Here is a 17,922-nt window from a genome sequence, read left to right as displayed (position 1 = left end):
ATTGATGCGTGATGTACATACTCTTCTGAATGTACTTGTTGTTGAAAAGATGGTTCAGAGGAGTATCTTTTGTTAGCATGGAGAAAAAGGTTCTTTGTACTGTGCTTGCTTTCTTCATTACAGCACTGCAACTCCCTGTTCATCATTGGTGGTATTGAGTCTTCCTTCTGTTCAAAGCCACAAAGCCCAAGCCTTTTCTTCCTTCTTCTCCACTCCACTGTAAGTTCTGCCATTAAAGGGTATCTCATCCTAACTCATTGATCAGTTCTTCATGTATTGACCGAAATAAGTCAGACTGCTTTGCAAGACCAGTACTGTCAGAGGGGATCTTGCTATGTTTCTAGAGAGAAGTGATTTAAGCTTCTACAAACAAATGTGTGGTGTTTTTTTCCTCACAGCCACTTCTCGATATACTGCTTGCAGCCTGTGCTAGTCGTCCTGCTTGGCTGTGCTGGTTGTTTCCTATTTGTGCTGTCACTGCCATATCTCATATCAGGCACAGTACAAGGTGGTGCAGCTGGGGAAATCATGAAGCAGCTGACAGCGAAATGAGACCGTACTGAATGGTAGATAACACCAAGAAAGGCAAAACCCAAACGGGACTTGTGCCCTATCGAGGGACGCTGTTACTCATGAAGACTGAACTCAGGAGGTTTGCATGAAACAAATTTATTAGGAAAAAGCAAAGGAAAAGGGCTTTAAGGTCTATTTAAACACAAAACTGTTAGATAACAGAAAGCTTTGTACAAAAGGATGTTTAAGCATTTCCTTTCTTGTTACAAGGCTAGGTAGTAGCTTGTGTTTTTTCTGATGCATTTATTTCTGTAAAACAGCTAAGGCTGAAGGGAAATAGGGACTTAATTCTGTAGGCTTTCGCTTTAAGCCTCTCTATTCTGCAGATTTTGTTATAAAAGGAATGCTTGTTGTATGTCTGAGGTCAAAACTGTAATATTTATAATTACATATTTTTACTCTTCTTTTTGTTTGTTTTCCCCTCCTTTATATAGTAGGTATACGCATGAGCTGTGCATTTCACAATATGAAACAGCAGCTGCTGCAATCCTTCCAGAGCAGCAAAAAGCAGAACTAAAGCAAAGCACGCTTCTAAAGAATGAAGCCAAACAAATCAAGACGCTGATCCTGCAGTGTTCTTCTGCGATCCCCTGTGTGGTTCAGAATCCCTCAGGTGCAGGATAGGGCCCTTTTCAAGTCAGAACACCTGTCTCTATGGGGCACATTAAAGCTAATGAAGTTTATCTAAAATGACTGCACATTTCCTTTTTTTTTTTTTTTTTTTTTTTTTTTTTTTAATTCCCTGTATATGGAAATGTCTTTGTGGTTCAATACACAGTTGCTCTCATTTGTGCTTGAATCTGGTATCCCCTGGAGTCTCTATTTTGAGTGCTTTCTCCCTTCTGTGTCCCTTTTCTGATCATGGCTTAATTACATTTTAAATGCCTTCTGTGTTACTGTCTCCACCACCTCAATTAGTTCACCTCCAACTGTGTGAATTTTTTAATAAGGAGGCACAAAGCGTTTCCAGCAGTACTGAACTTGAGCTTTGCTTATCTGCCTGTGGCAAGCCTACCTTCAGGGCTTCGAAGACTTTCCAGGGCTGCTGTAGGCTAATCTGGTAGTGAGCTATCTCGCTCTTTTGGTTTCATTCACTTTCCCTGGGCTGACAGAGTACTGTCAGCTGCTGGGGAGGCTCCTACCTTCAGCTCTCCCAAGCTCATCGATCAGGCAGCAGCTTTGCAGAACCAGGAGCTGTGGTGCACAGACTTTGCTTCCCCCTGCTGAGCTGTGGGCCCTGAGAGCAGAGCACAAGGGATGGAGGCCACTGGTGTGCATTTTGTGTTCCACCCAAAAGACATCTCAAAGGCAGATGCTGAGAAGCTTTAGAAGCTCTGTCTATGCAGAACGCTAATACTGTGGGTTGTTCCTCCTGTACTTTTCAGCCTGTTAAGACCTAAACAAATTATTTCATTTTCTAATTTACTTTTTTTGGGGGGAAATTTGTCCAACAAGGTTGTTTAGTTACCAGCTTCTAGCTCTCCCATGTTAGGGAGCCAGCCTCCCAGCCATTCATAGACATAAGCAATACGAATGTGCCCATTTATTTGCTGATAACGGGGACTTTGTTTTACTCCTGGATAGGCAACATTATCTGTGATTTGCATTAGAAAGAGCAGGTGCTTACCTGCTCATTTTCAAAGGAGAGCAATCACATTTTAATGCTTACCTGTCAGTGGCTTGTTATTTGCTAGGTATCAATTAGATGGCTGTGTCTCTGTGAAAGGTAAAGATGCTATGTGGTTAAACCCCGGGCTGGTGTTTTCAAAGTCAGCGATTAGAATAGCTGCTAAAACGAGCGTTATATGCCCAAATAAACCGTTTAGTATATCAAAACAATTGGAACTTACGTTAAGAAAGGGCAAGGGAATTGATGAGGTCTAGAGCTAGGAAAAATGCAGCCAAGTGCTCCTACCCCCATAAAAACACTGGAGGTATTTCTAAGTGCAGTGGCATTGTTCCCAAAGCTTGGATATGTTTTTGGTGACAGATGGCAGAGACTTGCAGCACTTCATCAAACTTTGTGAAAACGTACCAAGATCTTTTGATTTGGTGTGCATTGAAATTCTTCTCATCCTTTATTCCCTTTGGCACAGTACAGGAATGATGGTACTTATTCCCTCTTTTGGAGCTCTACAAATCTTGAGGTGAAAAATGAGATGAAAACAGATCTTGGTATCCTAAACAAATATTCACAGAATCACAGAATCGTCTAGGTTGGAAGAGACCTTCAAGATCACCTAGTCCAACCTCTGACCTAACACTAACCAGTCCTCCACTAAACCATATCACTGAGCTCTACATCTAAATATCTTTTAAAGACCTCCAGGGATGGTGAGTGAACCACTTCCCTGGGCAGCCCATTTCAATGCCTATCAACCCTTTCAGTAAAGAAGTTCTTCCTAATACCCAACCTAAACCTCCCCTGGTGCAACTTTAGCCCATTCCCCCTTGTCCTGTCACCAGGCACGTGGGAGAATAGACCAACCCCCACCTTGCTACAGCCTCCTTTAAGGTATCTGTAGAGTGGGATAAGGTTGCCCCTGAGCCTCTTCTTCAGGCTGAACAAGCCCAGCTCCCTCAGCCGCTCCTCATAGGACTTGTTCTCCAGACCCCTCACCAGCTTTGTCGCCCTTCTCTGGACTCTCTTGAGCACCTCCATGTCCTTCTTGTAGCGAGGGACCCAAAACTGAACACAGTACTTGAGGTGCAGCCTCACCAGAGCCGAGTACAGGGGGACAATCACTTCCCTAGACCTGCTGGCCACACTGCTTCTGATACAAGCCAGGATGCCGTTGGCCTTCTTGGCCACCTGAGCACACTGCTGGCTCATATTCAGCCGACTATCCACCATCACTCCCAGGTCCTTCTCTGCCTGGCAGCTCTCCAACCACTCATCTCCCAGCCTGTAGCGCTGCTTGGGGTTGTTGTGCCCCAGGTGCAGGACCCAGCACTTGGCCTTGTTGAACTTCATACAGTTGGCCTCAGCCCATCGGTCCAGCCTATCCAGATCCTCCTGCAGAATTAGAATCCCTCCTAATATACAGGGAATTGGGCATCTTGTAGTACGTATTTAAATAGCTTAACAGCATAAAAACAAATGCTATTGAAATAATTTTGGAAAATGTTATTGGAGGTACACTGTTCCCTTCTGTAATCAATTTCTCCACTTTAACAACCCTGAATTTTGTAGATCCTATGCTTAGGAGCTTTATTATGTTGACATAAATGGCTGAGATTTTCATCTTTTCTTTGTAACCACGATGTGCATTTTAGGGTGAAATATGTTTTAAGAACAGTTTATTTAACTTAAATAGTAATGATGCTGGGTGATATTTAAGCAGGATTACCACAGTGTGTTTTCTGGGCATGCATGCCTGCAATAACTGCACCATTTTCAGCTGGGATACCTTATTCCATCTTAATATGAGAATATGATTCTTTTAAAGTTAAATAACTTATTAATGGAATGTAGTGTAAAGAAATAATATCTGGAAATATTAGAAAAATCTTGGAGGGATATCTTGGGGAGGGATATGAGTTAAATAGTTGGAAAATGGTTTCTGTGATCATGCCTATTAAAATGAGATATGCAAAAACAATTATTTCCATTAAATTGTTTTAAACTGCAGCATAGCTGACCTTCACATCTGACTGCTGTTATCGAAATCTCTACGGTAAACTGAACGCTTGAAAAAAGAAGGGAGCAGAAATGGTCAGAATTTTTTTTGAAGGGATTTTAATCTCCCATTTCTTGATCACATGGAACATTTGATGACAAACCTCTCGAGGTTTTTGGGGAAAGAGGGGTTATTTGACTGACAATCTGTATCCCCAGTTGGCTAATCAAATGCAACGGATGTGCCAAATTGTCTTTCATATGTTCTCATCGATGTCAGGTTGGCAGCCAGATGTAATTGGACTTGAATGGAAGTACTGAAGAGCTTGCATGCATGCTTTCTCTCTTTCCTGTTCCAGGATTAATCAGAAGAGTGTATTTGTTGGTTTAAATGTTCCTTAATTGTTTAATCTAAATTAAGGTATGCATGTATACTGCATCCCTAGTAGATGTTCATGTGTTGAGATCATCTACACCACAAGTAAATTTTTCAAAGATCTGGAAAAAAGGGGGTGGGGAAGTGCAAATGTGTGCACTTGTAATCCTAAATAGTTCAAAGTTTCACTGTCCTAAACTCTGAAGTAGGAAGTGTCTCACAGTTTGTGTTGATTTTTAGTGGAAAAGGTGATCACACGTTAAAAACTGTTATTGAATGTACAGGGAAATGGGATATTTTAACAGTGAAAAATGAATCAGTGTGGATTGGATTTTCAAAATCATGAAAAGAAGATTGGATTTCTAGGTTTATTGTTAGAGCATAACCTGCTGTCTCTTGAAAACCTCACCTAGGAGATGGTTTTAAAATGCTTTGTTGTGCTCTGATACTCTTCATTGAAGGCACTGAGCAACCTGATCTAACTTGGCCTAGCTCTGAGAATGGGAACAGGCTGCCTAAAATCCTTTCAAGTTTAGTTATTTTAAGGTTGTACAATTCTATATTTAAATAGTTCTGTGTCAGTATTTATGTATATGTAATATTTCACACTCGTGTATTTATATATATAAAGAGAAAGAAGTACAAAATTAGGTATATTTTTCTGCCGATCTTTGACATTCCACCAAAAAAAGGATGGATGAAAATTTCAAATTTTGTCACCATTTGACAGTCTTTTCAGCTGTGGGAGCTTGAGAGAGGAATTGGATGTACTTCCAGCTTACAGCATTTATGCTGCTGATTCCTAAGGTATGAAGAGGCTGGTTGGTAGCAAGTCCTCTGACCAGCGCACTTGGTGATGCTGGAAGCTTGCAGGCTGGAGTTTGTCAAGCTTTAACCAATCTAATCAGAAAGAGACAAATATTTATGTCTCTAAAGAGCTATGTAATACTTGTTTTGGTTTGTTATGTTTCTTGACTTCTCAAAAATCACAACAAATAGTTCACCCTTCAGAGCCAGCAAGTGTCTGTCAAGATTTACAAAGCTGTCTTGATGCTGTCTTTTCTCTCTCACTAGCAGCTTTTTAATTTCTGATCTGTTGGTAAATTCTCTGCCCTGAATTTCCAGCAGATTCACAACAAGAAGGAAAGGATACATATGCTAATCCTGTCAGAGGTTTGTTGGTTTGGGTTAGGGTGATAGGAGCTATTGCTCCTCTGTTTCTCCTGTTCCTGTGGTGGCAGGACTGTGACAGCAGTGACCATCTCCTGTTTTTTGTCTGCTGAATGCAGAGCCTGGGGAGAGCCTTAGCCTCACCCATTCCTTTCAAGTGATTCTGCCTCCAGATGCTTACTCTAATTGCAAATATTCAAATTGCAAATACTCTATTGCAAATACTTCTTCCTAATTTTCGGGATTTTTAAAGATTCAAGAGTTGGAATGTGATCTTCGTCAGTGGATGAAAGTCCTACAGAAGCCTTGCTCCCGTTTGTGTTGTTTCAGACCTGAAATAACTCTTAGGTGTGTTTGCTGGGTGACCCAGGGTGACACAAACCACCTTCCTCCACTCCAGCCTGCCTCTGGGCACTGTCAGACCTCTAACTTAAAAGGACAATGGGTGATAGATTCTCTTTTAAGCAAATTTTAAGTGACAGTAGACCTCCGTACCTTTTGGTGGAAGTCAAGGTGAGACAGTTGTGCTGACCTGTGCCCACATGCTTTATTGCCCACATTCTTTATGTGACCCACTGGCATCATAGACAACTTTTCTGGATTTACAGTAATGTAAATGAATTCAATTATGATGTGCTTTGATTGTTTTTAATATATTGTCATCTAACACTTTCTAAGCCAATTAAAATTATACAGATATCTGCAGTTTTATATTCAAAAAAAGCTTTGGTATTCACTCATGTCAATGGTTCTTCTAGAATTTTAAAAGAAAACAAATTCAGTACTTTTAGAAACAAAACATGTATTTTAAAAAAATTTTACAAACCAAAATAAAAACTGTTGGTAGAAATTAATTTCATATTTCCATCCTGAGTTCTATTAGAAAGCAATACCTATCATGAAATCTCTAAGATTGATATTTGAATGAAAGTGATTCTGCTTTAAATGTAATTGTGTTCAGAAATTACTTCCAGAAGTTTGTAGATATGTAGCAACAATCTGAGGATAATTTCACATTAAAAATTGGTAGTATACAATTTATACTCTGGTAAAAAAAAAAATTGTCCATCAATCTTCTCTTAAATGAGAAAGAGGCTTCCAAACTGGAACCGCTGCCTTATCTATGCCTGGTAAGTTATAAGTAGACAGGACTAAAGCTATCAGTACTCCACTGCTTCGCTTTCTGTTGTTAATCTTGAGGAAGAATATTAATTCATATGAAACTTTCAAAGAGAAACATTAGTGTTTTTTTTTTTTTCTAGATTATTTGATTCATAGTTTTGCTGTACTTCATAAAAGTCTTTTTTCTTTTTTAGTAAAAAAAATAAATAAATAAAACTACAGACTAAGACTATAACCAGCTTTAATTTTGAAAATTTAATGACAAGAAGAAAAGATCTATTATGAATTGCTTCCTTTAAACACATACACAAATGCCAGAACTTGTAAGTGACAAATGATTTTAGAACCAAGGAGACTTTAAAAATTCTTGAAACAAAATAGAAGTGCATCTCTTATAATGCACCGTTTGGAAACAACAGATCTTTTTTTCTGAAAATTCTTTCTTTTGTAATATATTTTTGCATATGGAAAATGAAATTGTAATTGAATGTATTGTAAGACAACTTTTCCAAAATCTATTTCAACTCTAGATTACAAGAACGTCATTTATTCTCACAAATGATGCTGAGGTTCTTTCTTGTCTGTGGTAATTAGATTTTTTCCCTCTTGCCTTTAATAGGGTAGAGTTAGTGTGGTCATTATTTGAGACTAAGTACGTTTCTTTTATCAGAAATTTAGGTTAAATGCTAACTCCTGGCATTTGCTGTGGTTTTATAACTCCAAAATTCATTAAAGGAGATATGTTTATGAGTGCCTGCAATAGAAATTCCTCTTTAACAGAGTCTGTGTAAAGGGAAGTATTTTACATCATAAAGCTGCACTTTAAGAACAGGGAAGGCATTAGCCAGCAATATTTAAGATGTATTTGAACTTGAAGGATTAAATTCCTGATCTATCGGAAAATGATAATGTTTCTTTCTAAATTAAACTGAGACCTACTGCATCCACATTGTATCTCTAGAAGCCTTATCTCTGACGTTTTGCTAGTTACTCTTGAAAACACGATCTCCAGTGTTGTAGATTTCCAGTGGTCTACAAAAAGGATTTTCCTCTTCTTGGAAGAAAGGATGTTTGTTCATGTCTTCCTAAAATTAGGATGATTTCTATGCAAAATTTGAGAACTATGTTTCCTTATACATGTTGGATTTTAATAGTAATTTAAAAAAATAAATAAATCTGCTCTAAGAACTCCAGGCACATTTTTAAAATTGGTGCAGTCTACTCCTGACAGTCTGCTTCTGCCCTATTTCTATGTTTGAAGAATTAGTTTGAAGAAGAGACTTCGAAGGGTGTTTGCCATGAGGCATGGCTTGGAACCTCATCCTCTGCTTCCTCTGGGGAAAGACCTGAGAAATAGTTTCTTTCCTTCTCGTAAATTTTACAAGCCTAAGGGTTTTGTGAAAGTGCAAACTTCTTCTGTAATCCCTTAGTTGCCTAATCTGCAAATTTCATGAAATTTCTCAGTGTTATAGCAGACTCTGATTCCCATTTTAATTCTTCCTTATTTGTTATTACTTTTATTTTTAATTTATTAGTATCTCTGGTGGTAACTGGAGATTAATATAAGAAAGTAAACCATAGAGATAAGGGAATCATAAAATCATAGAATGGCTCGGGTTGGAAGGGACCTTAAAGATCATTTAGTTCCAACCCCACTGCCATAGGCAAGGACGCCACCCACTGGATCAGGTTGCTCAGGGCCTCATCTACCCTGATCTTGGAATGTAAGGAAAAGTTGAAGTACAGTAAAAGAAAGCGTGCAATACTGTATCTTTGATATATGCATAAAAACGCAAATGATACCTTCTATGTGCAGATTACTTATGCGATTATTTTCTTCCTGAAATAAATGCAGCTGAATGTTTTGGACTGTGATAATAGTGTAGCAAGTGATAAGTGGTTTATAAAAAAAAAAAAAAAAAAAAAAAAAAAAACAGTGTAAAGTGCTTTTGCAAAATATTTGACTTTTTTACGTCTTCCTCATTGATTTTTGTATGAAAGGTTGCTGAAGTTTAATGTCCTTAAATAATATTGTCCCAGGAAAAAAGTAGTATGTTCTCAACATGGAAACAAGAAAAAATAATAATAAAATGAAACTTTAATAAATCAAATGTGAATGCACAGAAAAAAAAAAAAAAAAAAAAAAAAAAAACGTTCACTGAGTTATCTAGCAGGTTATGTCACATGAATGACTTTATAAAACAGACTTAAAATGTCTACACATTTACTTCTCAAGTCCAGTATACAGCCAGTAAACCATAGTGCTGAGGTGAGAAATGAGAAATTTTCAGGGCTATTGAACACACTGAATTTAGTAGAGTGCTCAATAGCCCTCAAAATTTCTCATTTAGGAGGGTGCATATGTATTGCTTCAAAAACTGGACATTAATTTCTTTCCCCATTTGATTTACTTTCTCCTCCCCTCTCCTCCTTCCTCCTCGTATCTATCTTTTGCCACGAGTAGCTGGCCTTACCTTCTCATTTTGAAGCATATGAAATGCACTTGCTGATTAAACTATTGGTGGTAGTTCAAAGTGTGAAATTCACCACGTAGTACTGGAAAATCCCATGCCATACAGCAACCTCAATTACTGCATGTTTGGGGTATTTTTTCCCCTGCATTCGTACATTAGCTTGGTAACTTCTGTGACTGTGATGCTATTTGTGTTAATGTATATTATTTGCCTGTGTGGAATTGCTTCCAATTTTCTTCAGATTATTCCCATAGGATCTGCTCCCTAGAGTGACATTCCTGGTATTCTCAAATAACCTCTAGTGTTAAAAAAAAAAGGCAGACTGACATCAGATGAGTATTGTATAACTAGTATATATAGTATAAACTTCCAAACTTCCAATACACTGACATTTTCTCCCTCCGTCAGAGCTACTCAGGCTCCCCCCAAGTTAATGCACAAAATTTTCTTTATAGTTTTGCATTAGCAAACATAGAGCAATTTGTACATTTCCATGTGGAGAACTGATTTTGTGTGCATTTGGGTGGGGAGATTTCTCAGAATAAGAAGAACCCTATACCAAGACTTAAGGATAAAATAAATTTCTGAATCAATGATATTCAAAGAGACTTTTAAAATATATAAATCCAAATGGCTTTATTAGGGTTCAGACAAGGCATGCAATAGCAACTGGTCAAACTATTTCAGTTTATAATAATTGTCCATTTTTCTGTAAGTTCTTTCTCTAGTTAAACGGATAAATAAAATAAGTATTTTAAATAGGTATTATTATTTGTCATTTTGTTATTTATAATAAATTACATTTTTCCATAAGGGAGTATGAATATTTGAAAGGATTTGTGCTCATCTCTTTTTGAACAGTTGTTTTGTTTGTTGTTTTTTATTATTATTATCATTTTAAATATTTATTTATTAAAAAAAATAATAATAATAAAAAACATAACTACTCCCCTAGTTAGTTTTTTTAAAATTAGCAATATTCTTGGCAAACAGAAGCAATGTGGAAATTCCACAAGTCCTGCAAGTCCACTAAGGTCTGCAGAAATCCTCAACTGAAGAGCGGAGCCCCACGTTGTTGGTATGTGCGCCTGGCAGGTATGAAGGACAATGAGATTGTCCTGAATGTGCCCTGGGATAAATGCTTTGTATACGCATGAAAATGCAATTAAGTTTTTAACTCTACTGGTAGTTAAATTAATGTTGTAGTAATATCCCAAATAATGGGTGGGTGTATCTGGAGAGAGAAGGCAGAAGTTTTCAGTAGCTCTTGTTTGGTAGGAGCGGTGTTAGAGCTGGCTGCCTGTTCAGCTACACCATTCTTGTTTCAACTTGAACTTCTTAAAGAAGAGAAAATGCACCGCTGTCCAATGAGGTCAAATTTCTCTTTAACTGCTCCTCTCTGAAGATTTTTTTTTTCCCCAGGAAAACTAAGTTTGTAAAAGTAGAAAAGTAGAAAGAAAGGAATCTGTTAATTGAAATGCTGATGAGTTTTTGTAATGCACCCAGCCTTCTTTCAATTTTCTGTTCATAAAATATTTGACGTTTCTTTATGTTTTCTTGTTTTCTTTATATTTCTTTTAATTTTTTATATCAACTTCTCTTAATGAGAGTAAGGGATAAAATACCTGCTTTTAATAGTTCAGCTACAATGGCTACAAAGCTCAAGAGTTTAATATTCTGATATGATCTTCCATATACATTCGTAACAGAAGCCTTTTTTTCCTCTTTCCACAGTTCATGCAAAAATTTGAATTTCATGTTAATGTTCCCTCATTTCTCTTGTGACTGTCTTTTTGGTAAGACTAAATCTGTCATAAATCCACTTGAACTTTATCTCCTTGTGGAAATGTGTAGTATTTTAGGTAACAAGGTTAGATATGCTGGCTAAACCAGACACTCCAGGCACACTAAGTACTTTTCAGAAAATGCAGCCCATGGGAGTTACTACAAAGGCTTGTATACTCAAGGAATAGGTTATTAAGGCAGTATATTGAGTTGGACCGTGGTTGGCTATGAGTTGTAGCATAAAAAGTCACTTTATTTTTCTCTGCCAAAAAAATAGCTAAATATTGAAAATGCTAGCTGCTACATTTTGAATTAACATACAGACTGAAGGGTAAATTCTGTGTTTCTTAAACATGTGTGATCTAATTAGCATTTGTGAGATTCACTGTGATGAATTTTCCCACTGGCATACGCAATTGCAAATGGCAAGACTGTAGGCTGCAGGCTGCCTCTGGTGGACATCCATGGAGGGAAGTGTCTGCATCCTTGCTCCCTGAGGGCCTGGCATCAGCTGACATGGCTCATGAAGTTTCCAGAGTATTTTCAATTACAGGAAAGTTTCTTTGCTGCTGAAAATAAGTAAAAATTGGCTTTGAAGGGGAAGGGGGTTCAGAAGGTGCTTCATGTGTTGTTATTTAGTTGACAAGGAAAGACATAACCTGAGAAATCTGCTTTGCTGTAGTGCTTCACAGAAATCTACGTTTGAAAATGAAAATAAGACTGCTTTTTGAGAGAATGATATAAGTGTTAGGGAATTGTTCCAGTGGAGGTTATTTCTGAAGTATGAGCCTTGACCAAAATGTGAGTGAATATTAAGTCTGGTAATTAATTCTTTTGGTTCTTACTCCATGAGGTTATAAATAAGTGTGTTTTTCAATATAAATATTTCTTGAGGTACATCAATGAACCATAATTCTTTGGGAATACTTTCCCTCCAGTTCTTAGGATAAGCACTGCAGACCTGCTGGTCTTCTTAAACACACTTGACCAAATGCATTAGTCTAATTTACTTTCTTTGAATTTTGTATGACTTCAGCAGATAAATCTTTTTTTTTTTTTTTTTTTTTTTTTTGATAATATACTTTAAATGGCAGTATCTGCTTATTCCTCCTTTTCATGTTATTTGCTAAAGCGTGTGCTGACCATCAGAATTTTCTGTTGGAGTGGACGATGTGGACGTGACCCCTGCATGTGACAAGCTGGTGCCAGCCACTGGCCAGCACGATTTAGAAGGCAGCATGTGGAGTGAAGCTCTTGTCACTTTTTTATAGTAGCTCAGCTCATTTAAGTGGAACTTTAAATCAGTTATTTTACAAGGGAGCATTCACTCACTTTTTGTTAATGGAAAGTGTTTGTGAACTAGTGGCATCTACAACCTCCTTTTAAAAGAACAATTCAGTCCTGTCAGGGTGGAACAGCATCAGCCTGTTTATGGGATTCATTCTTTATTGCATTGATGCTAGGCGCTGGGTTAGTTGTCCAGCACCTTTTTTGGTTTTTATTTGGGTTATATACATGTCCTTTTCTGGATTGGTCAGAAAAAAAAGAGTGACCACATATCATTTGGAACTGTACTTTGTATAAAGGTGGCTTTATTCATTTATGTTCTCAGAAGGAAAGCAAAATTTAGGAGTGTAATTCAGTTGCGATGGTTGTGTCCAGCATCAATATCTGCACTGTTCGTGTCATAAAAAAGTTTGGTCCATGCTGTCTAATTAAACCAAGTGGAACTAGTTCATCATGTATATAATACATAATTAAAATGAGAGTTACAAATAAGTCATTATATGAACAATGCTGCATTTAGTTATATCCGGTAACTTGCTCTGAGATGCCCTCTGTGTATGTCTCCAATGCCCAATGAGCTTCAAAAATCTCAGAAAAGCAAGGCTTTTCTGGAGACTGAATGTTTTGTGTTTACTGTCCTAGCCACAGGGGAAGGAGAGTTTTCTCCAGAGGGTCTCAGTGGAGATCAAATCTCTCTTGCAGGCATCTGGATAGGATTGAGAACCAGCATCCAGCACAGAGTCTCATCCCAACTGCACAGTTTGCATTTGCATCCCCAAGTTCTGCATTGAAACACTCTTCTTCCTTCCTTCTGCCAGGCAGCCCAGGGGCAGTTTTGACAGGTCCCAGGCAGCATGAAGGAGGATGGCATTGGAGCCATAGATCAAGAGATACTTGCTCAAGTGCCAGCTGTTCCCTCTAGTGCAGAAACTATGCAGCCACCTCCCAACATCTCACCTGCTTTCTCCTAGCCATCTCCATCAAACCTCAGAGCCCACCTCAAGGCATTTGAAAGACTTGGAGACAGAGCTAGTGAACGATTTTGCAGCTTCCCAAGTGGAGATCTGAGATCAAGTCCTCCTCCTGTGAGCCTGGAGAAGAGATGAGGGTACCGTGGAGGGTGCCATGGCTGCCCTGGCGTGTGAGAGGAGCAGGAGCAGTGATGGTCAGTGCTGCTGCAATGGGCTGGTCCCTGCAGTAGCAACACCAGGGAGCCGGGATGACCTTCCGGGGCTCTTGCACAGGAAAGTGAGGCCATGGCCACTTCTTTCTATTTGCTGTCCGCCCTTTCCCTGCTCTCTAGGAAACACATTGCAATTGCCCAAGCTCAAAGCCCATGTAGGCTCTTGCCACAACAGAGAACTTCAGGAACATTTATATGGCAAAGAGATTTGGTTTACAGAGGTAGATGATTTGAAAACTGAGCCACTTCAGTCTGTTATATCGTAGCATTTGGTTTGTAGGTTTTGGTCAATGCCTTCAAGAAAATACCAGGGCTTTTAGTTATTTCTGAGAGTAAGCTTAAAATAATAACCGATCCTTTCACTGTCTGGTAAGTGGATTAGTTTGGCAAATTGAGGCTTTAGTTAGGATGACAGTAGAAGCAAATATTTGTCCTCAGTCTCTCTCAATGACCCTTGTCTCTGATGTTTCTTCTCTAGAAATTGAAAGAATACTGTATATGTGTCTGATATTGTATTTAGTCTCTCAAGATGGCATCCCAGGTCTGATGTTCAATTAGGGAGTGCAGTTCTGTAATCCTTATTTAATTAGAACTCCTTGTCTGACTCCCTGGGAGTTGCATTGGTAATTGGATTCTCACAAGTGAGAATATGCAGAGGCCACCTCAAAGGAAAGTTATAATTTGCTAATGCGTCTTACTTACCTGTAGTTCTTCGAGAATGTTTCCTCTGCATATTCACATGGTTCCTGTCCACCTTCTGTTTGTCCTTGGATTGCCCTACAGTTGTGGTGTTTAATAAGAATAACAGAAGTATTGAGCACTGTACAACTCTCCCAAATCTCTGATCACTTGGTGTTATGAGATAGCACTTGTACAGTCCTAGTAGTCACTGCTCTTCTAGGAAGTTCCTGTAGTTCACCAGCACTGGAGAACCAAAACCCACTGGTGTGAATATGCAAGGGCAGCACTCTCAAAGAGCAAGTCAATGGTAAGTAGCCTTTCTTTGCTTTCTGTGATTAACCAAATATTTCTGTCATTATTTTGTAAATTCTATATTTGTAAATTATCTGTGCTTTTCTTATCATAAAATCCTGTTAGATAGCTTTCTGATTTGTGAGATTAATTTTAAAACTGTTACCTTTCTGACAAAAAACAAAAATATCTGTATTTTTAAGGTTTTGATATTAACTCACTTCAGTTGTAAATTGATATGTTGCTATCGGTGTGTACACATTTGAATTACATATTTCTATCTGACAAAGACACAATTGCAGTACAGTATTATATACTTTAGAATGGCACTCTTAAAGAATTATGTTATCGTAGATTAGATAGCAGAGTGAGTCATTGACCAAAAAAGGGTTCTAATAGTGTTAACAATATTAATTCTCAAAACAAATTCTCCTAAAGAACACCAAATGTACATTGTTTTTCACTTTTTTTTTTCCTAAACACTTCTGTGTTGTGTTTTGTTTTTGTTTTTTTTCCAGACATGGAATTCTGTGAGACTCCCCATATTCTGTGCTCTGGCTACCAAACAGATTTACATGGTGTATCTGAGCACAGCTACCCACTAGAGGTGGGTTCAGATGTGGATACTGAAACCGAAGGTGGAGCATCACCAGATCACGCCCTGAGGATGTGGATGAGGGGGGTGAAATCAGAGCACAGCTCCTGTTTGTCAAGCCGGGCAAACTCAGCATTGTCCCTGACTGACACTGACCACGAAAGGAAGTCTGATGGGGAGAATGGTAATAAAGAAATGCATTGAATGTACTGATTAGAAGTAGTAATTCATTGAGACTTTCTTATTCTCCTTTCTTTTCATTTCTTTTCTTTTTTTTCTCTCTTTCCTCCTTAGGTTTATATATTATATGAAAGTTGAAAAGACTGTTTAGTATTTGGATTGTGTTTATAGTGTAGATGGAAAATACGACAAAAAATGAGACCAAATTTCTGTTAAAATACATTATTCTAAAGAGCAATTACTTTCCTATATTCTCTGTTTTTATGCAACAGGGAGATTATCACTTAATTTTAGTGGCCTATGCATTAGGTTCTAAATTAAATCTTTGTGAGTATGCTTAAGTCACACGTTTTGTGTGCAATCCATCCTGCATGTGCTGGCTTCTGGTTGTAGCTTGAAGTCTCCAGAGTTAGGCTAAGCCCTTAGATGCCTTAATAAAGACGGCTGGCTGAGCATATCTCTGTCAAATCTCTGTTCTATGTTCCTCTGGATATGGAGGGGGGATTCCTGGGTCAGCAGTACTTTTTGTTTTTTGTTTGTTTCAAGTATTCATTCTCTTTTGGGATTTTTTTTGTTTATTTGTTTGCCTTATATTTTAGAAGGGCAAAATGTGTATTAAATTGAGTAACAAAGGGAAAAGAGTCAAATTATTTATCTCAATGCATCATAATCAATGAAAATCTGCTCTCAATGTGTCCTTAAGTGTAATAGTAAGAATATGTAAACAATTTTATCGTCTTGGTATCAACAAGCTTAGCTCATCTCTCAATTTCTGTTTAACAGCTACATGTCAGAGTTGGACTTGATGATAAGGAACTGGACATAAGGATCCTTGTGGGTCCCTTCCAACTCAGGATATTCTATGGTTCTGTGTAGTTAATGTAATTAACTAAGTGGTTAACAATGTTAATAGTTAAATGTAGTTAGATAAGTGTGGTTTGGTTTGTGTCTTGGTTTTTTACTGGTTAAGAGATCAGGGAAACAGTGAAAGTGGCAGATAGCACTTCAATGTTGACAGTGATATATTATCGTGAATCTATAGTAATAACATCAAAGAGTTTAATCTTGAATGTCCATTCTGCAGAATGTCCATTCTGTAGTTAAAATATGGGGTTTACACTTGTTAAATATGAACCTGGAAATATATTTAATATATATAATTTATATTATATATATATAATTTCAATGAAATACTCATTTGAGGATTAAGTTTTCTGTGTTATCACACTGTATCATGTTGCAAGAACCAGTTAATCTTCAGATGGCATCCCCCATTTGCATGAAGATCAGAAGATGCCTGCCTTCTTGTAGCATCCTACTTCTGCAAAATTCTGTGTAGGAGTCATCCTCTGTAAAGTCTTGTTGTGTAGGGGGGTTTGTTTGTTTTATTTTATGTTTTCCTAAGGCATTTCATTTTTAGATGACAGTTGAAGGAATTGAATCTGGCCTGTCTAAAATCAGTTGGACTATGGAAATGGTTAAAGGGGATGTTATCTTAGAAAGGAATGTGCATGCTTTTACTCTTCAGACTAAGAAATGCACGTGGTCATTTATTTTTCAAGTGGATGGGAATTTGACATAATGAATCAGGATTAAGCATACAACTAAGTTATGTATGTAATACAAGTTATGTATTTCATTGAATGCAATGGTGCAGCTGGGTATTCATGATGTTTTGCTAGCCATACAAGTTGCACTAAGTATGTCAATCTTGCTGTAGATTAAAATTATTGTAGGTAGTAAAGGAAATGCTTTTGTTACCTTCCTCATCCTGCATTGCAGGATCCGTGGGTTAAGGGTTGTTAAGATGGAGACATAAGCATTAGGTTTCATCAGCAAAGAATGGAGTGGTTTCTTCTAAATGCTTTTCTTACAGAATGAATTTAATCACTTTAAACTCATTTCTTACATGGCCTAGAATGGAACAGAGTAGTGTTTCTGCATGTAGATTTACTATTTGGTTCTTTGTAAGCTTTATAACAAGTTTTTAATTAAAATGATTCTGTGGGTTAGGTATTTGAATATAATTTTTAACTAAGCAGTTGGGAGAGAAAAGTGAATGCAAAATTAAGTTGGAAGAGAGAGCTGTGACCACAAGCTTATTTGAAATCCTAGTTGTCTTGGGGCAGGATAAAAACGGAGTGGGCATCAGTGCTTCTTATGGAGTTGAGTAATTATATTTATAGTCTTAAAAGTTAATGTGGTTAAATTTGAAGACAGTGTTTCAAGCTATATTCATTTATATTGTGTAGACCTTCACAGGTAAGTTCACAGTCAAAAATTCTGATCCAGAGAGCAGTGTTTTCCGTCTGGGTTGGCACTCAGTAACAAAGAATTCCTTGAGCACAGACATGCTTAAATCTCTACTTAAATGAAGTAATAAATGACAAAGCTTTCCCTTTTTATGCAGTCATTTGCGCAAAGTGCTTTAGCAGAAAGCCACAAGTGCTACATTTATCCATGTCAGCTACTGCCATGAAAGTAGACTTTCTTTATGCCAACCAGCAACTTCTGTGGTGTGAAAATGGTTGAGCACATTAGAGCAGTTGCTGGAAACTCACAAAATGCTGGTTTCCATGATACTGT

The 17,922-nt window shown here is 37.7% G+C and overlaps 1 protein-coding gene across 9 annotated transcripts in view; it reads left to right on the top strand.

Moving 5' to 3' along the window:
• The window catches only part of TENM1 (teneurin transmembrane protein 1), a 908,570-nt gene that overhangs the window by 671,090 nt on the left and 219,558 nt on the right, over positions 1-17,922 (top strand). For 4 of the 9 annotated variants that reach the window (XM_032196346.1, XM_032196353.1, XM_032196347.1 and 1 more), the window contains exons 1-2: positions 181-219; positions 15,080-15,340. The exons of 4 other annotated variants lie outside the window; for them this stretch is intronic. In XM_032196346.1, coding sequence (XP_032052237.1) covers positions 15,082-15,340 — 259 coding nt within the window. In that variant the 5' untranslated portion in view covers positions 181-219; positions 15,080-15,081. Of the gene's footprint in view, positions 1-180; positions 220-15,079; positions 15,341-17,922 lie in introns of those variants that run through there. One more of the 9 variants, XM_032196354.1, reaches the window with a different exon arrangement.

Source organism: Aythya fuligula, chromosome 13 (genome assembly GCF_009819795.1).
Source record: "Aythya fuligula isolate bAytFul2 chromosome 13, bAytFul2.pri, whole genome shotgun sequence".
In the NCBI taxonomy this organism is placed as follows: domain Eukaryota; kingdom Metazoa; phylum Chordata; class Aves; order Anseriformes; family Anatidae; genus Aythya; species Aythya fuligula.
The sequence above is the reverse complement of the archived record's forward strand: the minus strand, read 5'-3'. Positions and strand labels throughout refer to the sequence as shown.